This window comes from Cotesia glomerata, linkage group LG4 (assembly GCF_020080835.1).
Source record: "Cotesia glomerata isolate CgM1 linkage group LG4, MPM_Cglom_v2.3, whole genome shotgun sequence".
Classification (NCBI taxonomy): domain Eukaryota; kingdom Metazoa; phylum Arthropoda; class Insecta; order Hymenoptera; family Braconidae; genus Cotesia; species Cotesia glomerata.
In genome coordinates, this window is record NC_058161.1 from 15,847,049 (window position 1) to 15,874,771 (window position 27,723).

The 27,723-nt window shown below is 27.7% G+C and overlaps 3 protein-coding genes and 1 non-coding gene across 4 annotated transcripts; all 4 read left to right on the forward strand.

Annotated features, from left to right (window-relative positions):
* Window positions 1-415: 415 nt before the first annotated feature.
* On the forward strand, window positions 416-630 carry LOC123264489. Its single transcript, XR_006509355.1, has one exon. It is a non-coding gene; the product is annotated as a small nucleolar RNA U3 (small nucleolar RNA).
* Window positions 631-4,548: 3,918 nt separating this feature from the next.
* LOC123263742 lies at window positions 4,549-8,540 on the forward strand. The gene is made up of 2 exons (XM_044726715.1): window positions 4,549-4,776; window positions 8,189-8,540. The coding sequence occupies exons 1-2, from the start codon at window positions 4,684-4,686 to the stop codon at window positions 8,519-8,521; spliced, it is 426 nt and encodes a 141-aa protein (XP_044582650.1). The 5' UTR covers window positions 4,549-4,683; the 3' UTR covers window positions 8,522-8,540.
* A 4,351-nt stretch (window positions 8,541-12,891) lies between these two features.
* LOC123264164 lies at window positions 12,892-13,596 on the forward strand. The gene is made up of 3 exons (XM_044727316.1): window positions 12,892-12,976; window positions 13,052-13,257; window positions 13,329-13,596. The coding sequence occupies exons 1-3, from the start codon at window positions 12,903-12,905 to the stop codon at window positions 13,532-13,534; spliced, it is 486 nt and encodes a 161-aa protein (XP_044583251.1). The 5' UTR covers window positions 12,892-12,902; the 3' UTR covers window positions 13,535-13,596.
* Window positions 13,597-16,343: 2,747 nt separating this feature from the next.
* LOC123263673 (peroxisome biogenesis protein 1-like) lies at window positions 16,344-26,160 on the forward strand. Its single transcript, XM_044726597.1, has 8 exons — window positions 16,344-16,547; window positions 19,834-22,156; window positions 22,227-22,291; window positions 24,026-24,085; window positions 24,458-24,644; window positions 24,708-24,884; window positions 25,845-25,966; window positions 26,031-26,160. Exons 2-8 carry the CDS (start codon window positions 19,874-19,876, stop codon window positions 26,101-26,103), a joined length of 2,967 nt encoding a protein of 988 aa, XP_044582532.1. The 5' UTR covers window positions 16,344-16,547; window positions 19,834-19,873; the 3' UTR covers window positions 26,104-26,160.
* Window positions 26,161-27,723: the final 1,563 nt, after the last annotated feature.

Genomic DNA, 27,723 nt, shown 5'->3' on the forward strand with positions numbered 1-27,723 from the left:
TCATAAATGCTTACAGAAAATAATAATTTATGAAAATTAATTTAGTAAATATTTAATAATTTTTAGAACTTTTATTATCAAATAAATTATAGCGAAAATTTTGACATGTAGAAATTTAAAAAAAATGAACAATGCAATGTTTTAATAATTTATTAGAATTAATTTGTCAAATAAAATTAAAAATTGGTCAAGTGACAGCTAACTTGAATGTCATTAATAATTTGAATTAAACAATTGACTAACCTGTGATATAATTACTAAAATAATTTATTAATGCATAATAAATTTAGTAATTGAAGTATTTTTATTATTATTATCATATATGTAATAATATGTATTATTATTATAATATATGTAATAATAATATGTATTACATATATGCATATTATAAGCTATTTTAAAATTGAAAATAATTAAGATCATACTTCACAGGATCATTTCTGTAGTATATCTTCACATCCTCTCTACTCAATTGTGGAGTCGATACAGCCACGATGACGAGGTATAATCCTCTTCTCTGAGCGTGAGGAAGATTGAGGTCTTGACGATTGTCGAGAACTCAATCATCGATGATCGTTCACCTTCCAGGCAATAAGTCGGATGGTATGAGAAGTGGATATTCCGAGTGGTTTCTTATAAATTCAAAAAATAAATAACTTTAGGAATTACTATGTCAACTATCCAAAGTATCTTTTTTTTCACTCCTGTGTTCATGAATTTAGCATTGATGGACTTGAATTTTATACTAATTCTACAAATTATTTTAAAGATCTTAGACTAAAATAAATAATAGTTTAAAAAAACTAAAAACACGCTATTTATAGAAAACCAAACTAAAAAATAGAAAATAAATTTAATTTAAGAATAGTGTTAAAAATTTCAATAAATATAAATTAATAATAGTGTAAATAAAAAAAATGTATTTTATTTTAAAAAAAGCGTGGGGTGCATGGTGTCAATAGTTATAAATATTTTATTGACAGATATGAGTAGAGTGATTATCATTTTGATAATATCTTAAAAAGCACCCCACGCGTTTTTTAAAATAAAATACATTTTTTTTATTTACACTATTATTAATATATATTTATATATATATATATATATATATATACAGTAGCGCTCAAAAGTATTTTGACAACATAAAATTTTTTAATATTTTTTTAAAATCAAAGCCTATCGGAAAATGTATTGAGTATAATGTAGAGTAGTGTAATTGCGACTATTTAAGCGTATCAAATTACAACTTGTTTGTTTACACACCGCGCCACCGAACGTACTTGACTTACTATACTATATACTTACTATACCGTGAGCTCAAAAGTATTTTGATACGCATTTGACTTGAAAAACTCTCGCAGATTACTTAGTCTTAGTCTTGTTAGTCAGATTACTAACTTGTTCCTTAGTTTTTATTATTACATATATTTACTTGTTGTGGTTACTTCAATATGCCTATGTGCAAGGAATATGCTAGTGATTTTGAAAAAGCCGTTATTAATGCATTAAAACAAGGATTGAAACAAACAGAAGTTGCTCGTTTGTTTAAAGTGTCTCGACAGTTAGTTAGCTTATGGAATAAAGTCTATAACAAAAGAAAAACTGTCGAAAGTAAGCCTCGAACAGGCCGCCCAAGAAAAACTTCTTCTTACATCGATCATATTATAAAAAAGTTATCAGCAAATGATATACGGATGTCCGCTGTAATGATAAAAAATGAATTAAAAGAAAAATATAACGTAGATATTCATATTTCTACTGTTAAACGACGCTTAAAGGTCCTAGGGTTATATGGCCGAAGACCGGCTAAAAAACCTTTAATATCGAAAAAAAACAGGAAGTCTCGTCTTGAGTTCGCGAAACGGCATATATCGTGGTCAAGTTTAGAGTGGTCTAAAGTTTTATGGAGTGACGAAAGTAAATTTAATTTAATGTCATCTGATGGTATCAAGTACATTCGGCGTCCAGTAAACAAAAAATACGATTATCGGTATCAAATACCCACAGTTAAACATAGAGGTGGTAGTGCGATGGTTTGGGGATGTTTTTCACGGTCTGGAGTTGGACCATTAGTTCGAATAGAAGGAAAAATGGATCGGTTCATGTATGCAAATATATTAAAGTCTCAGATGTTACCATATGCTAAACATCACATGCCAGCTAAGTGGTATTTTCAACAAGACAATGATCCCAAACACAGATCAAAGCATATTAGTGACTTATTAAATCGTGAAAAAGTTAAAGTTCTTGAGTGGCCAAGTCAAAGTCCCGACTTGAATCCGATAGAAAATCTCTGGGAAGAATTGAAACGTAGTGTAAAAACCCAAAATTATTCAAACAAAAACGCTTTGTTTGAAACTCTAAAAAATGAGTGGGATCAAATTCCAATAAGTCGATTACAAAAATTAATCGACTCAATGCCGGAGCGATGCAAGGCTGTCATAAAGGCCAAGGGATATGCTACTAAATACTAATATATTTATTGCTGTAAATTATAATTATGCGTTAAATTAGTTTTTTTTCAAAAATGTCAAAATACTTTTGAGCCACCATTTTCCTAATATTTTAAAAATTAAACTTTCTTTTATTACGAATAAGAACCTCTTTGACACTATTCTGTAGTTTATTCAAAAGGTGTTAAAGAATAAATAAATGATTATTGTGTTTTATATTTATTTTTAATTAAACCTTTAAATATATTTGTCAAAATACTTTTGAGCGCTACTGTATATATATATATATATTTATACGATATAACGCGGCTTGTCAGCACGATAGCGTTTTCAATTTATAACCGATTCTTCTCAAACTCAACATGCTTTATCTATCGATCAAGACCAAGGTTAAGTTCGAAGATGAGTTTAATCGGGCGAGTAATTTGGAAATGACAGGATTTTGAAATTTTGAAAGTCGTAAAAATTGATGTTTTTACTACTTCAACTTGATATAATTACTGATCAAGACAAGATATCAAAATTCGGTAAAATGCATCGTAAAGCTCTTTTAATAAGCTTCAATTTCCACTACTAGCCTCAATATTACTCCTTTTAGAATTCGTTTAATGAAACAGTTTTACTGTTGCAGCCGTTTTAGAATTATTGTCTGCATCATAGCTTAATCATAATGTAAATTCAATAATTACGATAATGATTAGTCTTTCGTGTAATGTTTTCAGGTAATTCGTCAGTAAATATGTCACAAATTAGTTCTATATATTGTTTTCTTCAATTAAAATTTTATCCGGTTTCAAACATCTGATTGATTTGCAAATTGTTGTTCCTAAGCAGTTATTTAAAATTTAGTCATTTATAATTCAAATTTTATAATCTTTGCAATTCTTTGAGAAACTTTTTCTTCAAAAGTTAATTTTTTTTCCAAAATTTGTTCTAAATAGTTTTAAATTTATTATTGAATTTTGTTTTTAATTCATAAATAAGTTATACATTATTGATGTTATTATATTATTTTATTAAAAATCAATTTTCTTTATTTAAAAAATCTACTCCCATTTCGGCTGCCGAATGGCCTTTTTTTTTGTTAAAGCTATTTTGTGCGTCAACTAATTAACTTTAATTATAGTTCATTTTATTTATATTTTTTTTATGAATTAAAGGTAAAAATTTATAGTTCCATCATTTAATTTATTATTTTTTTTTTAACTTATATAATTTTACCGGTTACGTGCATTAATATCCCCGGGACAAAATATCCTCGGATAAAATATCACTAAATCGAGTCTTGAGAAATCAATAAGTATTAAAAAATATTCAAATGACACGGATACATCGTTTACTCTGAAAAAATTTCACTCTGTGAAAGTTCTCTGTGTTCGCTTTTAGACGAAAATTTTTCAAAGTGTAAAATTCAATCAATTTTTATGAAAATTTATAAATTGCCTATTCATTACCGCAAGTTTCACTAGCGAGCCTTTTATAAGAGTTTTTACAAAGTTTTATAGAACTTTATAAAATTTCATGAGTTTAATGAAATTTTATGAAATTGTATAAATTATTAGACTTGAATTTTATACAATTCCAGCTCTTAAAATCCATTTAATCTCAGAAAAAATTATGAAATAAGCATTTTTCGTCATGTAAGGCTTATCACATAAGTTATTTACTACGTGACATGTATCGTTACTTGGACAAGTGAGCAGCGTTCCAGACTCCGATACGTGAGGACCCAAGTTCGAGCCCAGCATATTTCAGGATTTTTTCATCAAGTATCAACATATAACTAGTGTTTCAAACTTTGTAATAAGTCTACAACACTATAATTAATTTCAAAATTGCCATCTTTTTATTTTTGAGAAATTTCTTTTTAAATATTTTTTCTGAGGTACAATTTTTGCATCACTTACATCACTTTTACGTCATAATAACATCATTATCATGATATAGATATCACAGGTATGTCATATTGACGTCATAAATGTCATTGAGACATAATATTGACGTCATGACTATAAATGTGTTTACTGAGTGGCCTGTATTCCCTCCAGGCATTCTTTACTTTGTTATAAAACTGATAGATTAAGTGAAAATTTCCGTGAGTAATCTACAAAAGAGCGATAAGACTGTGTATATAACAGAATAAATATAAAAGACATCGTCTAATTAATTATTTTTAGTTTTTAAATCACTAATTTTCGAGACTTATACTTGAATCTTTTTTAAATATAAAATGAAAATCTATATTGAAAGAACTTTACTCGCATTAGCGCTTCTTTTTGCGTACTCTGACGCTTTGTATCTGGAAGATTCAACTGTTAAACCCGTAAGTACTATTTATTTAATTAACCCTTCGTAGGTCACATAATGAGCGCGGCGCCGCCTTTTTTGCATTTTTTTTTTCTCGAAATTCAGTTCATTAATTATTTTGAAAAAATTAAGTGCATTCTTTAACTTTTTTGAAAATTGTGACGTTATTGATAAGCATAAAAATATGTACAAAGTGATTTAAAAAAGTAATTTTCGGAATCGGGCAGCGCTATGCCGCCCGGTGCGAGTGAGCCTCCGGGAGATTTTTTAACTGCTCTGTTGCCAAATGTCGTTACCGCCATTATTTCAGTCTGTTTTAACGCATGTGAGGTACAAAAATAAAGTAACGGTTGAGGTTAGTTTTTAATGTTTATATCCACAGATTCGGTAGAATCTGGCGCCAAGTTCCGTTCAAATCTGAGAAAGGTCAGCTCCACAGACTAGATAAAATAAAAATGTGTAGTTATCCTCCTATAGATACGCAACTACGGTTAAAAAAAGTAATTCACAGTTTACGGCCGCCAGGGTGTACTGGAATTATATCTACATAAAGTGTAGCTTCAAGGGGATAGTTTGCAGTAAAAAATGCTGCCAACGCGATATTTTAGTTGGTACCAATTGTAAATTTTCATTATAATTACAAAAAATACTAAAATCCGAACAAAAACAGTTTCACTGTAAAAAAAATCACGCCAAGTCCACGTTCATAAGACGATTAGAAAAAAAAAATTTTTTTCCTTTACAAAAAGATACAAAATAAAAAAATAAAAAAATCCAAGTAACCGATATGATTGTTTATGATTTTCGGAAATTAAAAAAAATCTTATTGTAAATTTAAAAATTAAAAAAAAATTTTAGAACGTACTTGGTGTGCGTCATTGTGTATTTCAATTTTTTTAAAGTCCTAGTAAATAGATTTTACGAATTTCATTAAAAGTAAAATATTTTGCAACCACGCACACTAAATACGTTCTAAAATTTTTTTTTAATTTTTAAATTTACAATAAGATTTTTTTTAATTTCCGAAAATCATAAACAATCATATCGGTTACTTGGATTTTTTAATTTTGTATCTTTTTGTAAAGAAAAAAACATTTTTTTTTCCTAATAGTCTTATGAACGTGGACTTGGCGTGATTTTTTTACAGTGAAACTGTTTTTGTTCGGATTATAACTTATGTAATTTGTTTAAAATAATGTCATAATTACACTCGTATCCCGGGTAAAAAATATTATGTGCAATTATATATAATTATATATGAATCATATATAATTATACATGATTCATATATAATTATATATGATTCATTTATAATTCTATATAATTAGATATGATTCATGTATAATTATTCAGAGTTATATATAATTGTATATAATTCTGGATATATTTTTTCCTTAATTTTGTATATTTATATATAATTATGCAGAATTATGCATAATCATGTAGTTATATATTGTTTTATATAATAGTTTAGATTATTTTTGTATCATTATGTATAACAACGCAAAATTATATATTATAATATAAAATTTCATATAATTATGCAAAATTATGTGCAATTCTACATATTTCTATAGAAAGTTTTAGCTATTTTTTGTATAATTATGTAAGAGTATATATAATCATACATAATTATATATAATTCTACGTAATTTTCTAGGTCATTTTGTATAATTTTATATAATTTCATACAACGTTTTTCTCGTGTTTAACCATTTATATAAAATTATATATAATTATACATAGTCCTACATTGGCTGCGTTCAAGTTTACTAAGTTCTTGGCAGATCTTAGCATTTCTTGTAACAGCAACTTAAAGTAACTATATTATTTTTTTTTTAAATCTATAATAAAACAATGGAAGGTATATTTATTTAAGTATATCTAAAATTGATTTTTTGGTAGATAAAGTTAGCCCTGCTCAGAACTTAGTAAACCTGAACGCAGCCATTGTATTTTAGTTATGGTTGTATAATTGCTTATAATTATGTAGAATTATATATAATTATATAAAATTATGAAATAAAATTATAAAATTATGTTCTTATGAAAGAAAAAATTAAGAAAATTGCGCCGTATAAAATCTATATCTATATTTATAAAAATGAATTGCTACGTGTTAGTATTGCTAAATCTTAAATACGGTTTGACCGAATTTGACCATTTTTTTTGTTTTGTACGTTATGGTTTAAAGATGGTTTATAAAAAAGAAAAAAAAAAAAACATTTGAAAAAAAATCATAAATATTAAAAAATCGAAAAATTAAAAATTAAAGTGCAGCCAACATGTCATCGGGAGGTTCCGGGTTTAAATCCTAGTCCGAACTATCCGAATTTTTTCTCACATCTATTTATCTATATATATAAAAATAAATTGCTGTGCGTTAGTCTCGCTAAAACTCAAAAACGGGTGGACCGATTAAAAAAATTTTTTTTTGTTTTGTTCGCTATAGGTCAGGGATATTTAAAATAAAAATTTTTGGAAAACCCGGTAGTTTAGCTAAAAAAATCAAAAATTGTTAATTTTGTATCGGAATCGCTATTGTTACGCTTAAGCCTCAAGGTTGCAAAAGTGTACCAAAATTGTTCAATACGTAGGAAGATACGTACAAGAATACTGCAGAGGAGGAGTCGAGTTCGAACCCAGCGGACACCCGGAATTTTTATCAAATAAAATAGTTTCTGATTACTACATCATACTCCGAACCGCATTGGTTTCAATATAATTAAAAGAAAAAAAATTAATATAATTATATATAATCGCATATAATTATATATAATTGGATATAATTATACATGATTATGTATAATTATGCCGGGCCATTTTTCATATATAATTATACCCAATTATATATAAATTTTTTTACCCGGATATTCAATATTATTTATATAAAAACAATAATAAAAATACAATTGATAAGTAAATTATTTCATAATATATCATACTAAAATTAACAGATGTCTGGCTTTATATATTAGTAATTATTTAAATTAAAAAAAAAAAAAAACAAAAAAATTTTCAGGTAACAAATTAAAAAAAAAAACAATAAATGCCAATTTTTTTAATTATTTTTTTTTTTAATAAGAATTAATTATTACATGTGATAAATTTTAACCAAAGATTGAATTTAATTATAGTTTTATAATCTGGTCCTAGATGTTAAATTTAATAATGTCACGTGTGATAAAAATAAAAATAACAGAATAAAAATTTTATATAAAAATATAATTATATCTAATAATAAAACATTGAAAAAATATTTTTGTCTCACAAGGAAATACTATTAGTTTACATTTGGCAACAGCGCGTACGTTTTAACACGGCGGCGGAGCGCTCACCATGCGACCGACTTAGTTCGGAAAAGACACGCTACCTACGAAGGGTTAAAGACGAATTTTTTAATACTTTTTAAACATTTATTTCTACAGGAAGCAAGAAGATTCACCTACAAATGCTCGTCTGATTTTGCAACGTTATATTTTAAGCCTGATGATACAACGTATGCAGTCGCAATGGTTGTAGACAAAAACAAACCGGAGTGTAGAACATTTAAAAAAAATAATAGTTATTATCCGCCTGCGCTTGAAGTTAACTTTTCTAATTGTAGCTTAGGTCTCAAGATATTTGACGTTTTATTAGCTGAGCTTGGAGTTTTTGAAAATATGAATACTTATTATGAAACAATAGTTGATTGTGAGGTTTCTGATGAACAATATGACACGATCTTTGAATATGGCTTGAGTAAGGTGGAAAGTCAATAAAATTATAGAATTTTTACATCTAATGAAGAAGTGTTATTGTTATTATTGTTATTAATCAATATAATATGATGTTAATAGTAATTTATAATCATTTGCGTTTTATTTATCAATTGAAATTGACTAGATAATAATTGATAATAATTTCTTAGCTAACAGAACATTTAAATGAAAATTTTTAATTACTTTTTAAAAAAAATATAACGTGAGCGATTGAAAACCTATTGAAGAAATTTTTTGTATTCTCTCAATAAAAAAATATAAATTATGTAAATCTTTATGGTCGACGTGCAAAATAGTTTTAACAACAAAAATACCCATAATTTCATAATAGCTTTGATTGCTTATCTTATACTAAAAAGTCATTTGACACTGAAAAACCCAATAAATTTTTAATAAATGAATTCTTTGAATAATGGTATCAAATAACTATAATTAAAATTTTTTTTTCAAAATGTATTGAATTTACCAATTAACCAAAATAAATTAATCGGTACATTGATATCAAAAACATTTTACATATTATTAATGTTAATTTTGGTAATTATAGTATTTAATTTAATTTTTTTTTTTTCAAATTCAACAGATTTTTATAAAAATAAATTATTTTATTCGATGAAACTATTGAACTATTATAGTCAGCGTAAAAGCTAAAAACATTGCAAACAATTTAAAAACTACTTTTCCCAATTAAAAAGTTTTAACCTTGCGAGTGATTTTAATATGATTTATCTAAGTAGAAAATGGTTGCAAGTCATCAAATATCTCCGCAAAAAACTAATGCAAAGAAAAAATAAAACGAAAATTGGAGCTGGATAAATATACTGTCGGCTCTATGCAATTGTTGATGTGAATGAAACTTTTTCAAAGTTTATAGACCATGGAAAAAAATTTTCAAATTTTTTTTTTGCTTGCACAACAATATACGCTTGTAGTTATAGCTCCTTAAAATTTTTTATTTAAAAATCTTTTAAAATAGAGATTCAAAATAATTTACAAAACGTAAATAAAATTTAAGTACATCAACACTGATTCACGAACCTAGAAGATAAAAGGAAATATTAGAGAATTTGTATTTTCTTTCAAAGCTACTTTGATTTTAAAAAATAAAATAATAGACCGTTCAAAATATCCACACTGATAGAAGGATTTATTTGTATTAAAAAAATATTTGTTAATAGTTAACAAATCATTTATTAGAGACCATTTTTTAGTATCAAACAAATATTTCTTAGTATTTAAAATGATTTGTTTGTATTTAATAAATCAGATATTCATTTATTAAATATTAATAAATCTTTTAAATACTAAGAAATATTTGTTAAGGACTAAAAAGTGGTCTCTAATAAATGATTTGTTAAATATTAACAAATATTTTTAACTATAAACAAATCCTTCTATCAGTGCATTATTCATGGCTAACGACTCACAGCAAAGGATTATTTCTCATGGAGAGGATGTGAAAATCTATTATTACAAAAATGATCCTGTGAAAGATAGTCTTAATTATTTCTATAATTCAAGATAGCTCATAAATGAATGGGTACCGCGACTAGTCAAGCGACGACATTTCAACCGGACGAACTTTGAACCGGAGGACAGTTCAACCGAAGAACATTTCAATCGCAAAACAATTCAACTGATGACAGTTTACTGCAGCTTTTCTGATAAATTGAACACAAATTCCATGATAAAGGGCACAACATGGGAACAAGCTATCATTTATTTGCTAACCAAATAAATGGATATGTGTATTATAAATTAAAGAAAAAAAATTAACTTGAGTCAAAAAAAAAAAAATTCTTGAGCTAAGAAAATAATTTTAAAATAAATAAGAGTTTTACTGAGAACCAAGACCAAAAATTCTCGAATCAAGTAAAATTTACTTAAACTAAAAAAATTTCTTAGTTTAGTAATTTTTTCACTCAAGTCAAGACGATCAGGCTCTTTAAACTGATTTTCTTTATTCAAGTTAATTTATTTTTGTTCTGCGTAAGTATCTTAAACTAAGCGGCTATTTATACTGATATTACAGGTCAACAACAGACTAGACTTCAGAGAAAATTAAATGCTTGTGTACACTGAAAGAAAATTTATGTTGACTCAAGAGAGATTTTCTTGATCTAAGAATTTATTTTGGAAGACAAATGATTATTTTGCTTTAAGAATTTCTTGTCTTGATTTAGATTTTCTTGGCTTAAGAGCTATATTATCTTCAATCGATACATTTAAGTTTTTCAATCAAAATAACATTATCGTTTAAAAAACTTAAAATAATTCATCAAAGTATATTTCAAAAACTAAATAGTCTTTAATTGTTGTACCAAAAAAAACTTGTTTCTTGGAAATAAGTAAATTGATTAATGACTCAAAAAAAAGCCATTCTTAACACAAGTCGGTAACATCTTGAATCAATGTTATCGCCTATCTTGAACCAAGAGACAAAAATTCTTGAAAGAAATATATCTATATCTAGTTTCAAGAGTTCAAGTTTTGAAGAAGAAAAGTTTCTTGAATCAAGATTGTTTTTCTATCAGTGTACGATACATTTTTAAAATATCAAAGTATGAACATGTTACTCAATATTATACTGAGCTTCGTTGGCTGACACTTATTTCTAGGCGTAAATTTTTCTTATCGTGTCTTATTTATAAAGCATTGTATCTTAATCAAAAGCCTCTAATTAGGCGAGACTTAGAAATTCTTGAGCCTCGCCTACGCCGAGGAGATATTCGTCAAGACTATCTTGAGTTACCGGTTTATCATTCAGCGAAGTATGAAAAATCATTCTTGATATCTGCGGTTAAAATCTGGAATCAATTACCAGCTGATTGTACGACGTTACCAACGTTTATGGAGTTTCGAACTGCTTGTTATGAATATTTTTTACAATTTGATAGATAATATGTATTCATTGTATTAGAATTTAGTGATGATTGAGTGATTGAGTGACTGAGTGTTTAACATACTACATTATATATACTACTTTATATATACTACTTAACACACTACTTTATATATTATATTAAGATTTTTGTATCAATTTTGGATGGCCGCAAGGAGTTTCGACTTCATGGCCAATTAAATAAATAAATAATAATAATAATAATAATAATAATAAACAAAAAATTCATTTTCGCCGCGTCGATATTATCTAACACCACACTTTACATCATACGCATGTACTTAGATGTGAATAATTCTAATAAAATACGATTTATTAAAATATTAATTACAGTATCTAAGTGTGTATATTAAAATATAATATTATTTGAAAGGTAATCAACCTGCAATTGAGGCTCATTAAACCTATCTAACTATAAGCTTTATATAAAAAAATTACTTTTACTTAGATCTTTCAATAATAGATGAGCTCTATCGAAGTTTCCGTTGCAGTTGAAAAATAATATGTATTTTTAGACCATATGCCTTTGTCGTCGACTATTTTTATATTTCGATTAATTTATTTGTCGTCATAAAATATGGAAAGTTATAATTATCGATACTTATAATAAAAAATTTGGGGTGTATAAAAAAGAGCCACAATGCTTCGATTGGACATTTCAAGACAAAATGTTGTACTCATATTTATTTATTGTATTCTATATTGTAATAATGGTAAAAAGTCCAAACGCTGAAGATATTAAAAAAAAAGATGCGTATCCAATTATTAAATTCGAAAAAATTGATTTTTCATTGCTGTTAAATACTACAAGATATTCTGAATTTCTGTATATGTGTCTGATTGATAAAATTCCATGTACACCGGAAATGAAATATTTCAAAAGTAAGTTCTAGGTAAAAATTGAGTGTAGTCTAGTTGGTCACTTTTAAAAATTCGATTTTTTTTTTACATTTTTTGAATGTATATGTAACTAAGTATTCCCAGGAATGTGTTAACTGGTTCGGGCAAAGGCTTGCAGATTAAATTTTGAAAAGATTTTTATGATTTTTGATTTAAAAAAACTTAAAACGCGTTTTTTTCAGAATTACACTAAAAGAAGAAATTTTTTTGAAGAATATGGGCTTTCTTGTGACAAGAAATTAATTTTTCCAAGTTAAAGAAATAAAAATTTTTCTAACAGTAACTTTTTTTTTGAAAAAAAGTTTTTTTAATTTGAAAAATAAAGAAGAAATCAATTTTATTTAGACACCTTGAGAATGTTGATCCAAAATTTTTTTTCCCAAATCTTGAAAACTTTTGTTGAAAAAAATCTAAAAAAATTCTTTTATTTTGTAATTTAAGACTTTATTAATCATACCTAACAACTTTCATAAATATATATTTCATAGCAAACTCACGAGAAATTCCCAAAAATCGCCTATACATCCTTAAAAAATTTCCTTTGCATAAATTTTTATTTTTTCAGAACTTTTACCACAAATGATTGAAGATAATTGCAACAAATGTCGTAACAGTTTAAAAAACGCATTGGATACTTTTATGGAAACTATGAGGTAAATATTTAAAGAAATTTTCTTCAGTTGATCATTTAATATAAATATATTTATAACTTATTATTGCTTATCAAGGAGAAATCGTCCAGAATATTATGAAGCTTTAACGGATAAATATGATCCAGAAGCAAATTATTTCAAGAGAAATAATCATTACGATAAAATTTACGAAGGTGTTGTTGACGTAACATTACTTTTAGAAAATGATCAAGTTTTTTCAGATGAACTTTTGTGCTTATTGAATAAAGGACCTTGTTCAATTGAAGGAAAAGTTTTACATCGTAAGTCTTGTTATTTTGTTTTTTTTTTTTTTATTAATTAATTAATATTAATTTGTAAATATTTTATGCAGAAGTTCTAAACGATGCTTTATTAGACAATTGCATGAAATGTTCACGACGTCAAAAAGAAGCTATTCACGCAAATCTCACATACTTATTCAAGCACTATAATTTGTCGCAATATATTGATGTAAATGATAAAGATTCTTTTGATAAAATAGAAATTATTTCTAAAGAATTTTTGAATGAAACAAAGGTGACTTATTCCGTTGATTAAAATCATTGATGTAATTTACTTAGATAAATGTCTCATTACTCACAATTTGTTCATAGAAATTTTTTTCAAATAAATGTACTTATCTATTTAAAAATCTTTATTGACGAATAAATTTTGTGCAGAAAAAAAAAAATATTATATACTAATACACTGAAATAAAAATTTTTGACTGGAGTGTAAATTTTCTTGGCTCAAGAATATATTAAGGGAAATTGAAAATTTCTTGAATGAAGTCAAAGTTTCTTGAGCCAAAAAAATTTCTTCTTGCTCTAAAATAACTTTCGTCTTCCTTAAAATTTTCTTGACGCAAGAAATTTGTTTTTTGTGTGTACCAATCATCGGTTGATGGTTCAGAATATATCGTATTTAAATATGAAAAAATTCATTTAATGGATATTTTTCATTTAATACTGAAGCCAGTATTTTTAACTTCCTGCTAAGAAAATTGAAGATTTTCAAAAATCGGGAAGTTATTGTTTTCACCCCGTTTTGCAAAAATCGAGTTTTCATCAGATCTCGACGTTTGAAGGTCACAGGAAGCTTCCCTGACTATCCCCGCGAGGTTGTCACGGTGTCTGTATATGTGTGTGTGTGTGTGTGTGTGTGTGTGTGTGTGTGTGTGTGTGTGTGTGTGTGTGTGTGTGTGTGTGAAAGTATGTGAACCGCTTATAACTTTTGAACGGCTTGACCGATTTCATCGTGGTTGGTGCCATTCGAAAGGGCTTGACCAAACTTAGATTTTGAAAACTATTTGGACTGATTCAGATCAATAGATTTTGAGAAATCTTCAAAAAACTGAAAAAAAAATTTTTTTCAAATGTGGTTCTTTTGGAATAACTTTTAAACGGCTTGATGGTTCAATTCCAAAAACTAATCAGCTCTTGACTTCAAAAAACCACGTCGATCGCCACCAGTCCGGTCAAAATCGGTTGATTCGTTTGAGAGATATCGTGAACGAAAGAAAACCGAAAAAAGTGTTTTTTCGGAATAACTCCGAAATTCCTTACGCGATCAATTCAAAATTCAAGATTCTTTGTGAGGCTTGAAAAACTGCGTCGAATGCTGCCAACCGCGTGAAAATCGGTTTATTCATTCAAAAGTTATTGCGGTTTAAAAATTCAAAAAATAGTGTCTTATCAAATCTCTATCAGACTTTTAAGCTCGAAGAGCTCAAAAGCATAGGAAAGCTATCTCTTTGAGCTCGGAGAGCTCAAAATAACCCATAAATTGTATTTTTAAGCTCGAAGAGCTCAAAAACGTCATTGGTGCAATTTTAAGCGCCTAAGTATGGAATTAGCGGGAAGTTGCAGGGATGGCCTTCAGGGTCAACCGTTTTCCTAATATTTTTTTTCATATTCTAATTTAATTAATAATTATACTATATTTGATTAAAGTTAAATTATGATTAAAATATATTTTGAATTTATTTTCATCTCAAAGAACAAATTGTCATAATCGTAGCTGCGTTGTAAATATTATAATCTACTAAGGTAAAAGCCCCAATTATTGACGCTATAAGAGACAAAGTTATGATTTCATTTTTTTTAAGCAATCAAATATAAATATCGATGAAGTTTGTTTGTGGTAATGTCTTCAGTAATGTTTTAACTAATCAATTTCTTTTTTTAAAATGATAATCAGTGATATTTATTAATTAATTTTAAATGATTAAATAGATGATCTGGATACACCAATTATCCTAATATTCCTAATATAAAATTGAGATGAAATGTATGTGGCATCAAACTATTCGTAATGTGATTGGTTGAAAATATTTATTCTCATTCTGATTGGTTGAAAACGAATATAATATACATAAACGACACATAAATATATCATGAAAATAAATATGAGGCGCGGCTTGCGCGCGCAAATTAAATTCTAGTTGACGGGTTAAAAAACTGATTGATCTAATTATTGACGCCCCTACTGCACATGCGTCGAATCATTTGGTTATATTGTTATTTAAATATCAAAAACTTGATATAAAGTAATCAATATTATTAAAGTTAATTAATAATAATTTCTATGAATGAATAATTATTATGAAAAATATAACAATTTATTTAAAAACTTATTTAACACTAAAACACGCCGAGTTATTTGACAGTTAAAAGCCTTGAATATAATCGCGTATATAACGTATTTTATACTTAAAAAAAAGGCGTCATAGCGCTGTCGACTGGCTGTCAATATGGGATTCACCATAAAAATTATGAACTAGTTATTGACTCCCATTATTTAAATATCATAAAGCATACAATTAATTTCGATTATTTAATTTTATAAATATTTCATATATTGTTAATTAAAAAAATAGATCATATAATTACATGAAAAAATTAATTTAAACTCGGCAGTTAAAAAAAGTGCTTTTCGAACCAAAGTTGTTAAGAAAATAGACGCTCGCAAGCTGATTTGATGAACTGGTGCTAACTTTATTTTTTTTTAATAATTAATATTTAATATTTTGAACTGAATGTGATTTTTTTCAATTTTTTAATTAATTAGAATTTAATAAAAATTTATTTGATCGTTATTCTTATTACAGATAATTTAATATATTTAAAAATAATTTAGGGTGTCAATATTTAGACCCCCGTCAATAATTGGGGCTTTAACCGTAGTTAGATTACAAGTTGCGGGTGTTTTTAAATTTTTTCTGTATGTTCCAATATATATATTTTAAAATTATTGTGTATGTTTTTCACACGATGGCGCTTATTTATTTCTTCATTCCGACGGCAAGTAACTGTTTGTCGTCTCACTTTTAGTTGCTGGTAAATTTTATAGATGGCTTTATGCCTTCATTTTATGACAGGCGCAGGAGACAACCATGGTTGTCAACAACAAACATTGTGCACGTGTTCTCTCATTCCCCAAATAGTAGGGTAACTTAGTAGTATAATTAAAGTAAAATTCACATTAAAAATAAAATTTTAACTATTTAATTGCGCTAATTCAAAAATATTAATTAACTAATTAATCACGTGTGTCGACGGAGCAGTTTAAGGTATGTTAAATCCTATTGTAGTTCTCACATGAGAATTTTTGTAAGCATTTGTAAACATTTATAATTCAAATCAATCGTGGTAACTTAATTTTATATCCATAACATATTTTATAAACTAATTTTGAATTTAATAATTTATTATTAAAAAACTCACAACATCCTTTTGCACAACTAAGCAGAAAAACTTTCAAATCAAGAAATTTTCATTAAATTAAGTGAATGTAACTTTATTCAAAATTTTTCTGATTGATTTAAAAGTATTTAAAATGATTTTTAACTTCCCGCTAAGAAAAATCGGAAAGTTATTGGTTTTACCCCGTTTTTCGAAAATCGAGTTCTCATCAGATCTCAACGTTTTGAGGTCCTAGGAAGCTTCCCTGAATGTTTTCGCAATGATGTCAGTATGTTTGTATATTTGTGTGTGTGTGCCCGAGAAAAAATATTTATATATAATTATATATATTTATATATTTATATATATATATTTAGTATTTATATATTTATATATTTAGTATATATATATTTATATATTTATATATAAATTGGTTATATATGATTATATATGAAAAATGGCCAAATATAATCATATATAATCATATATAATTATATATAACAATATTTAATTATATATTTATTACATCTGATTAATTATTGGGTTAATTTTATGGATATAGTATTTAATATGATCCTACGCAATTCTCTGTAACCAATTATAATGCAAAAAAAAAAATCTAGCCATAATTTTACGGCTATAACACCAACGGTCACCCATCCAACTATTAACCCTGCTCAATGCTGCTTAACTTTAGTGATCTCCGTGCGTCTTGAAGTTTCTGTCTGCTGTGCTGCTGTCTTAGATGACAATGATTCTATGATCTACATAATGTATCATATGAGTTTATCATAAATAAAATATAAAAATTGATTATATAATATATTTGGATAGTCATAATTCATAATTTATTTATTTGACCGAATCTCATTATAATATAACACTTATTTAAATAATAAAATAAATAATGATTTTACTATTAGGTAGTAGCAGAGCAGACCAAAACATCTCATAGGAAATGTAACAAATTTTGTATTTCAAAATTATTTAAACGTAATTATGATCATCATTTTACACTTTTCGTGATTACCAAAAAAAAATTTTTTTTCAAAGAAAAAATTTTTATATATGTTAATTATATATAAGCATATATAATTATATATACTTATATATAATTATATATGGGATTATATATAATCTTGGATGGCTGTATATTGCTCCATATATAGTCATTTATAATTATATATGATTATATATGACCTCATATACAATTCCATTTATAATCATGTATGATTATATATAATTATATATACTTATATATAATTGTATATGGAACTATATATAATCCTGAATGGCTGTATATTGCTCCATATATAGTCATATATAATTATATATAATCTTATATACAATTCCATATATAATCATGTATGATTATATATAATTATATATGCTTATATATAATTGTATATAATTATATATGTGATTCCATATATAATCATATATAGTCATATATGATTATATAAAATTATATATGATTATATAGAAACATTTTTTCTCGGGTGTGTGTGTGTGTGTGTGTGTGTGTGTATGTATGTATGTATGTATGTGACCCTCTTATCTTTTGAACGGTTTGACCGATTTCAACGCGGTTGGCGCCATTCGAAAGGGCTTGGCCGAACTTAGATTTTATAAACAATTTGGACCGATATATTTTGAGAAATCTTAAAAAAACTACAAAAAAATTATTTTTCAAATGTGGTTTTTTTTAAATAACTTTTAAACGGCTCGACCGATTAATTCCAAAATCTAATCAGCTCTTCACATCGAAAAACCACGTCGATCGCCACCAGCCCAGTCAAAATCGGTCGATTCGTTCGTGAGTTATTGTTGTCGAAAGAAAACCGAAAAAAGTGTTTTTTTGGAATTACTTCGACATTCCTAGTTTAATCAATTCAAACTTGGCGATTCTTTATGGAACTTAAAAAATTGCGTCGAATGCCGTCAACCGCGTGAAAATCGGTTCATTTATTCAAAAGTTATTGCGGTTTAAAAATTTAAAAAATTTTCATCAAAAATCGGGAAGTCATTGGTCTTACCCCGTTTTTCGAAAATCGAGTTTTCATCAGATCTTGACGTTTTGAGGTCCTAGGAAGCTTCCCTAAATGTTTCCACAATGATGTCCGTATGTGTGTGTGTGTGTGTGTGTGTGTGTGTGTGTGTGTGTGTGTGTGTGTGAACGACTAAACCGATCGGAATCTACTAAACGGCGTTCTAAAGAGTTCTCTCAAACTTAGATTTCCTGTGAATTTAAACCGATTCAGACCGATAGACTTTGAGAAATTTTGAAAAATCTCAAAAAAAATATTTTTTTTAAGTGGTTTTTTTGGAATAACTTTTAAACGGCTTTATCGATCAACTCCAAAAACTAATCCGCCTTTAAGCTTGAAAAACCACATCGATCGCCGCTAATCCGGTCAAAATCGGTTAATTCGTTCGAGAGATATCGTGAACGAAAGAAAACCGAAAAAAGTGTTTTTTTCACGTAACTTCGACATTTCTTTTTGGATCGTTTTTGATCAAATAGAATAATTTTTAGACCTTATAAAACCACGTCGATCGCCGCCAAGAACGTTGAAATCGGTTGATTTGTTCGAGAGATATCGTCGACGAAATATTTGGAAACAAATAATTTTTTAACATAACTCCGATATTTTTTGGAATAACTTTCGAACAGCTCTACTGATCAATTTAAAAAACTAATCAGCTCTTAACATAAAAAACCACGTCGATCGCCGCCAACCGCGTAAAAATCGGATCATTCATTCAAAAGTTATTGCGGTTTAAAAATTTGAAAAATTGTGTTTTATCAAACTTCTATCAGACTTTTAAGCTCGAAGAGCTCAAAAGCATAAAAAAGTTATCTCTTTAAGCTCAGAGAGCTCAAAATAACACATAAATGGTATTTTTGAGCTCGGAGAGCTCAAAAACATCATTAGTGCAATTTTAAGCACCTAGGTATGAAATGAGCGGGAAGTTGCACGGATGGCCTTCAGGGTCTACCGTTTTTCTAATTTTTTTCAATCCAGATTTGTGTTTCTTCGATCAAGTTAATTTTTTAATTATTATAAAAGATCTGCTTGTTATGTTATACATCATTATTTTGGTCATTACTATTAGTTCAGACATGCTGTGTTAAATTATCATGTTTATTGATATGAATTCAAATTATTTCAGGAATAAATTTTTCTGACAGTTTAATTTCACGAAGAACGACATGGCAGTTGAACAGCTAAAAAGTAAATATTTCCCAGTGAAAAATTGTTTCATTTATCTCCCGAACTCTTGGTCAAAGAAGCTGACAAAGGTCAATGCAATAGAAATAACAATTGACAATGGTGAAAAGAAAAGTTATTATTTTTCTCACGCACATTCTCAGACTAATTTTAACGATCAATTTTTATGCATAAATGCAAGTTTTGCTCAATCGCTGAACATTGGTGAAAACAATAATTTATTAGTTAATTTAATAAACGATTCAGTGCCGGTTCTAACGTCAATAATCGTTTTGCCGAAAAACAAAGACGACTTTGAAATAGTTGCATTACGCGCCGGTAAAATCCAAGAGTTGATCCTCCAGCAAATAAGCATAGTAGCGATTAACCAACCGTTTGTTATTTGGCTGTCCAAAAATTTGCATGTTACGTTAATTGTTTATGAAATAACGCCTCATTATCATTACGGCAAATTGCAACAATTTACAGAGGTGCATGTCTCAAATTATGAAAACAAACCTACATCCAGAAGTTTGAACCGTAATTATTCCCAAACTGATAACTTAACGACTGAAACTGAGGCCAATGAAGTAGAAACCTTTCTATCAAATTACAAGGTTAAAAAATTGCCGCCACTGTTCCGTGTTTGTATAGTCGAAAGCGCTGAAACTTTCAGCGATCAAGTCCATTGCGACCTTGTTGTCTTCATCAGTTTGTCGCAATCGATAAAATGGTTCTCGATTGGTCAAGAAAAGTACTTTTTTTGTCTTCTGAAGAAAGTTCCATCAATCAGTGACAAAGAAAACATTCATCCAAGCGATGTCACGAACAAAGTAGTCAAAATGGTGATCAGCGATTATGTACAAGCGAATATTGAGGCGATAGATAATGACAGTGTCTTTCTTACCGAATATGTTGCAGAACAATGCAAATTACAGTTAGGCAGCAAAATTGTTCTGACTAAATGCGATATTGAGCAGAGTAAACCATGTGACATTGACTTGATTCCAATAAACAAAAATAACATAACAATAGAAGCTTTTGAAAACGACATTAAACAATATGAAGAAATTTTGATAAACAATCAGAGCAAAATTTCGGCATGTGGTGTTACTTTTCTCGTGAAATTAATGGTTCCATATGTTCTGCTAGGAAAGAATACGGTTAAAGATTTTAATATTTTTATTAAAGATGTTGTTGAAGAACCTGAAAAGAAGAAAACAAAAGTCGAACGAAAAAAATTGATAAATTTCAGAACAATGGAAATAATAATGGAAGAATACAGAACAATTTGCTGGATACTTTTGAAATCTTATTCGACACAAAAATTTCGATACAATAAGCAGAATATTTTGATCGCTGGTGAAACAGGAACTGGAAAAACGTCAATTTGTGAAACAATGCTGGAACAATTATCACAGTCACCGTATTACTTTTATACGAAAACGATAGATTGCAAGAAACTGAAAAGCAAGAAAGTTGAAGCTATTAGCAAAGTTTTGAAACAAGCAATGAATGATTGTTCGTATCATCAACCGTCGATATTGTTTTTAGACAATCTTGATTGTATCACGAACAATAAAGTGTCGGGCAATGAAGAAAATTCAGCGGATTCGATAAACGCAACAAGAATTGCTGATACGTTGATGAAAATTGTTTCGACTTATCAAACAACAAATTGCATAACTTTGATGGCGACTTGTTTGAATATCGAGCGGCTGGGAACTAAATTGAAAACAAAACGCGGATTGAATTTGTTTACGCGTCTGTTTAAACTGGATTGTCTAACGAAAAATGAACGGTGTGAAATAATGGAAGCTGGAGCTAATGCCAAAGAATTTTCTTTGAGTTCGGATATCCGGTGGGATTATTTTGCTGACAAAACAGAGAGTTTTGTTATGCAAGATTTTGTGGATTTTATAGAAAAAGCTTGTTACAACGCTTGGAAACGTAACGTCAATATTGGAATTAATGATCCCGGGAAAATTATTTTGACAAATGATGATTTGATGAGTACATTCGAAAGGTTTAATTCAATTGCTTCGCGGGCGTTACCATTGTTTAACGGCAGTGGTCACGGTTGGTCAGACATTGGTGGCTTAAAAGACATCAAAGATTGTTTGGTAGAACTGCTCCAGTGGCCGTTAATTTATACAGAGTTGTACAAAAATGCCCCGATTAGGCTACAAAGTGGGGTATTGTTGTATGGAATGCCCGGGACTGGTAAAACTATGATTGCTGGTGCTATTGCAAAGGAATGCGGGCTGAACTTCATAAATATCAAGGTAGTAGACCTATTTTTTGTTGTGTATTTATTGATTAATACATTCATTTAGATTTTGATTGCTTTTTTAGGGTCCCGAATTGTTATCTAAATATATTGGAGCCAGTGAAGAAGCTGTGAGAGAAATTTTTCAAAAGTAATTGATCAAATTTTTTTATTGCTTCACTTAGAAATGGATCTGATTATGTATATTGAAAGATATAATTATGCTTAATTTTGTATGATGTTTCAATTTCTAATATAATCATAGTTATTTCCTGATATATGTTGTTATATATAATTATATATAATGATATATGATTACTAGGGTGTGTCAATTTTAGGCGACTTTTTTTTTTCAACGAAAAAACAGGCTGAAAACTTGCATGAAGGTGAGAACAGAAGCCTGTTCAAAGCGGAGCTCTTAATATTAATATTTAGAGGTGTCTGTCCCTAATTTTTCATTTCCCATTTAAATAACATATGAAAAAAAATTCTTTTTTTTGTTTATTTTTCTAGCTCGGCATACGCACCTCATATATATATATATATATATATATATATATATATATATATATATATATATATATATATATATATATAAGACCATAGCATATTCTTGTAGAAAATTCAACGCTTTACAAAAAAGGTCTCTTACACTTTTATCATAAAGACAGCCGTTCTAAAGTTATTCAGACGTAAACTTCTAAATGTATAAAATTTTGATTATTCAAGTATTAAACTGATACAAATTAATTTATTACTGTCTTAAAAATTATTTTTATATGGATAATTGGTTCTGATGCGCTAATATTTTCATAAAGCTAAAAAAAAAATTACTCATGTATCAAATTTTTTTCTTCTTTATTTCATTTACTGTAAGAAAATCATGATCCGAGTTGAAGGAATTAAATTTTTGAAAAGTTTCACGGAATTAACAATTTATTACTCTACACGGAGAGAAAAGATAAGTTTGGAAAATCAGAAAAGTGCACGTCTCATAACTCTCATTTATCACAAAAAAATCTGGAAAACGGTTGACCCTAAAGGCCATCCCTGCAACTTCCGCTAATTCCATATCTAAGCGCTTAAAATTGCACTTATGAGGTTTTTGAGCTCTTCAAGTCAAAAGTCTGATAAAAGTTTCATAGAACACTATTTTTTGAACTTTCGAAGTGCAATAATTCTTGAATAAATTAACGAATAATCATTAATAATAATGTATATCATTAATAATAATCATAATAATAATTTTCTTACAGTAAATGAAATAAAGAAGAAAAAAATTTGATGCATGAGTAATTTTTTTTTAAGCTTTATGAAAATGTTAGCTCATCAGAACCAATTCTACATATAAAAATAACTTTTAAGACAGTAATAAATTAATTTGTATCAGTTTGATACTTGAATAATCAAAATTTTATACATTTAGAAGTTTATGTCTGAATAACTCTAGAACGGCTGTCTTTATGATAAAAGTGTAAGAGACCTTTTTTGTAAAGCGTTGAATTCTCTACAAGAATATGCTATGGACTTATATATATGAGGTGCGTATGCCGAGCTAGAAAAATAAACAAAAAAAAGAATTTTTTTTCCTATATTATTTAAATGGGAAATGAAAAATTAGGGACAGACACCTCTAAATATTAATATTAAGAGCTCCGCTTTGAACAGGCTTCTGTTCTCACCTTCATGCAAGTTTTCAGCCTGTTTTTTCGTTGAAAAAAAAAAGTCGTCTAAAATTGACACACCCTAATGATTACGATTAGATACCAAGAAGAAATAGCTTCCTATTCGAATATAATTATCCATAATTGGATCAAATCTCTTCTCAGAAGATAGCAAAACATTGTTCTTATTTCTACCTTCTAACATCTAAATTTTGTTTTAGAGCGCAACGAGCCAAGCCATGTGTACTTTTCTTCGACGAATTCGATAGCTTAGCACCCAGGTAAGATAGATAGATAGTCAGTTAATCATTTAGAAGTATACATTCAATACAGCGCTAGCTTAAAAAAATGGAAAGTTATAGAGATCGCCCATAATTGTTTATTTAAGTCAATACTTCAGCGAGTCCTAAATACGAATTTAGGACACGCAGTGCTATAAATGATAATATTGAGCTCAAATTCTCACAATAATTTTTTTTTATCCCAAATAATACTTAAAAAAAAAAAAAAAAAGTTGATTCTTTTGGCCCAGTCTAATAGACATGCAATAATTTCTGGTTGTATTATGATAAATTTAATATTATCCTCAGACAACGTATTATAAAAGTAAGAAGAATATATTATAATGGAAATTGTAACAATAATTATTTCAGACGAGGACACGACTCGACTGGTGTAACAGATCGTGTTGTAAATCAATTATTGACAGAATTCGATGGCGTGGAAGGAAGAGAAGGAGTAGCAATTGTCGCAGCATCTTCACGACCGGATTTGCTAGATCCTGCTTTATTACGTCCTGGTCGATTAGACAAAGCGCTATTGTGTCCATTACCACAAGAAGTAATTAAACTTTTTTATTTTCTAAACTTTGACCTCTTAATTAATAGCATGATTTTTTTTTAGAGCGACCGAGAAGAAATTTTGAAAGTTTTGTGCAAGCAACACAATTTGACTGCTGAAAATTTTGATTTGAAAGCGCTGGCAGAAATGACGGAAAATTTCACTGGGGCCGATTTGAATGCTGTTTTTGTCCAAGCGAGAATGAACGCTATTGATGAAAGTTATGCAGAAATGACTATAGTAAGTACTACATAAATTTTCTATATGCAAATTATTTTGTGAGAGAAAATTAAAATTTTTTTAATGGAAAAGTTAATCGATATTAGAAAAAAATAAATTTGTTTCCGAAGAGAGAGCAAAAATTACCTTATAGAGTTACTTAGTGTTTAGATAAGTAGGTATATGATATAACCGGGAGATACGTTAGCAACATTTCATTAGTGCATGAACAATTATTAAAAGTAAAATAAATCAAGAGAAAATTCAAAGACACGATCGTACAGACTTTGTAAAATAACATAGCATTTTCTTTATAGATTATAAATATCTAATTATCTAATAGATTATATAATAATGTCAGATAAAATACTGTAATAATTATTTTGTCTTAAGGGGTAACATGGGTTTCCTCCGGGAAAAAATGGCTTATTTTCAACAATTTTTTTTTAATATAAAAATCGAAATATTTTATTCAAACTTTTTTGAACGAAGGAAAAAAAACGCAAGTTGGATTTTTGGCAGAGGTTTTTACAAAAAAAATAAAAATTTGGCTAAAATTTCGCGGAATTTTTTTTTTTAAATAGTTGCAATTGAAAAAAAAAATCTTTCGTTCCAGACCTTGTAAATTATATCTCGAAGAGCTATTTAAAATTTCATCAAGATCGGTTGAGTAGTTCTCGAAAAATCTTGATCACCGTCTTTCAAAACATAGTTTTGAAAAAAACGCGTTTAAAGTTTTGAGTGACAATACAACAGCGCTTTGAGCGCGCAACTTTTTAAAACTGTATCTCCGAAACTATTATTCGGATCGATTTGAAACTTTAGGACAATATTCTATAAATGTTGTAGAAATTAATAAAACATTTAAAAAAATCGATTTTTTGAAACCGTGAAACCCATGTAAACCCTTAAGTATTCAAAAAAATATATTGCGAAAAATAATCAATAATTTCTTGGTTTAATAAATTTTTTTATTTACAGGATAAGAGCCAGAAAAGTTTGATAAAAAAAAAGCGTGTAATAACTCATAATTGTCTTCTTAAATCGCTGGAATCTACTCAGCCTTCTTTAACGAAAAAAGAGATAATGAAGTTTAATTCAATGTAAGTTACTAATTTTTAAATTAGTTGTATTTAGTTGAGTAATTTTTTGATTTTTTTGTTCTAGATACCGCAAATTTTCCAACGGCGATAATTTTAGCGAAGAAATTGTGAAAAATCAAAAGTTAACTCTGGCGTAGTACAATTTGTTAATGTGAGTTTATTGAAATAAATTAACTTACCGCGATTGACGAAACAAAAATACATTCTGAATTTCCAAAAACCATCTAATTTTTTAGCTGACGAACTAGACTATACCCTTAAAAAACCTTTTTTTAAATAAATTATTATTTTTTTAGAATTTTTATCAGAAATGATTAAATATAATTGCAATAAATGTCATAATAGTTTAAAAATAGTATAGGATACTTTTATGAATACTATGAGGTAAATATTTAAAGAAATTTTCTTCTGTTGATCATTTACTGTATTATTTGCCATCCGACCATTGCCTTGGCATTTAAATTATTTAAATAATAATAATAAATGATGAATAATAATTTAATGTAAATATTTTTATACTTATATATATTTATATTTGTTTATATTAATGTAAATATATTTTATATGTTTAATGTAAATATAGAGTTTTACATCGTTAGTTTCGTTATTTTTTTTTTTTTTTAATAATTAATTAATATTAATTTGTAAGTGCCTTTAGGTAGAAATTCTAAACGATACATTATCACATGATTGTATAAAATGTTCACGTCGTCAAAAAGAAGATATTCACGTGGATCTTATATACTTATTTAAGCACAATAATTTGTCGCAATATATAAATGTGCATGATGGAGATTCTTTTGATGAAGTAGAAATTATTTTTGAGGATTTTTTTAATGATCTAAAGGTGAATTATACCGTTGATTAAGATCATTGGTGTAATTCACCTAGCTAAATATCTTAATCGCAACAATTAATAATTTTAACAAATTAAAAGTAATATTTTATTAATAAATAGCAACTAATTTATAGAAATAATAAAAAATATTAAACACTAAAATTATAAAATTAGGTATATCATTAAAAAAAATGTTTTTTGTGAGGAATAAAAAGTACACAGTAAAAAATTTTTCGTCAAATTTAACACAAAAATTTGTGTTGACTTTTTACGCAATTTATGTTGAGTCAACACTCTGTTGTGTTGAATCAACATACTAAAATGTTAAATTATACACAAACATTTTTACACTTTACACAATGACGAAAATTTTTTACTGTGTAAAATTATTATTATTATTATTATTATTATTATAATTATACTTGAACACATGTAAGTGCGAATACACGTGTAGTCTAGTCAACATGTGCCTTTTAGGTGAAAATTTTTTATTCACCTCGGAAAATTATGATCGAGGTGTCATTCGATTCGTCATCGCATCTAGAAACTTTTCGAAAAATTTGCAGGGGCACTTGCAAAAATTACAAAAGTTATAAACAATTTAGTAAAAAAAAGAAGAGTTTGGTTTTTTTGCGAATACCTAAAAAAGTATTCAAAATTTTTGAATTTTGAAAAAAGATCTAAAGAGAGGAAGAAATTTCCTGAAAAGAGTCCCACCTCTCGAAACTCTCGAACCAATATTAATAATTTTTTTAGAGGGTTGAAAATACGGCCGAAAACATATGCGTAAGCTCCGCGCACTTCAGACCTTTAATAAAAAAATATTATTTAAGCTTATTAAATATGAAAGTTAAGAACTAAAAAAATTCAGGCACCTACAGAATAGATCAATGAACAATAATCCGTCGATCAAAAATTT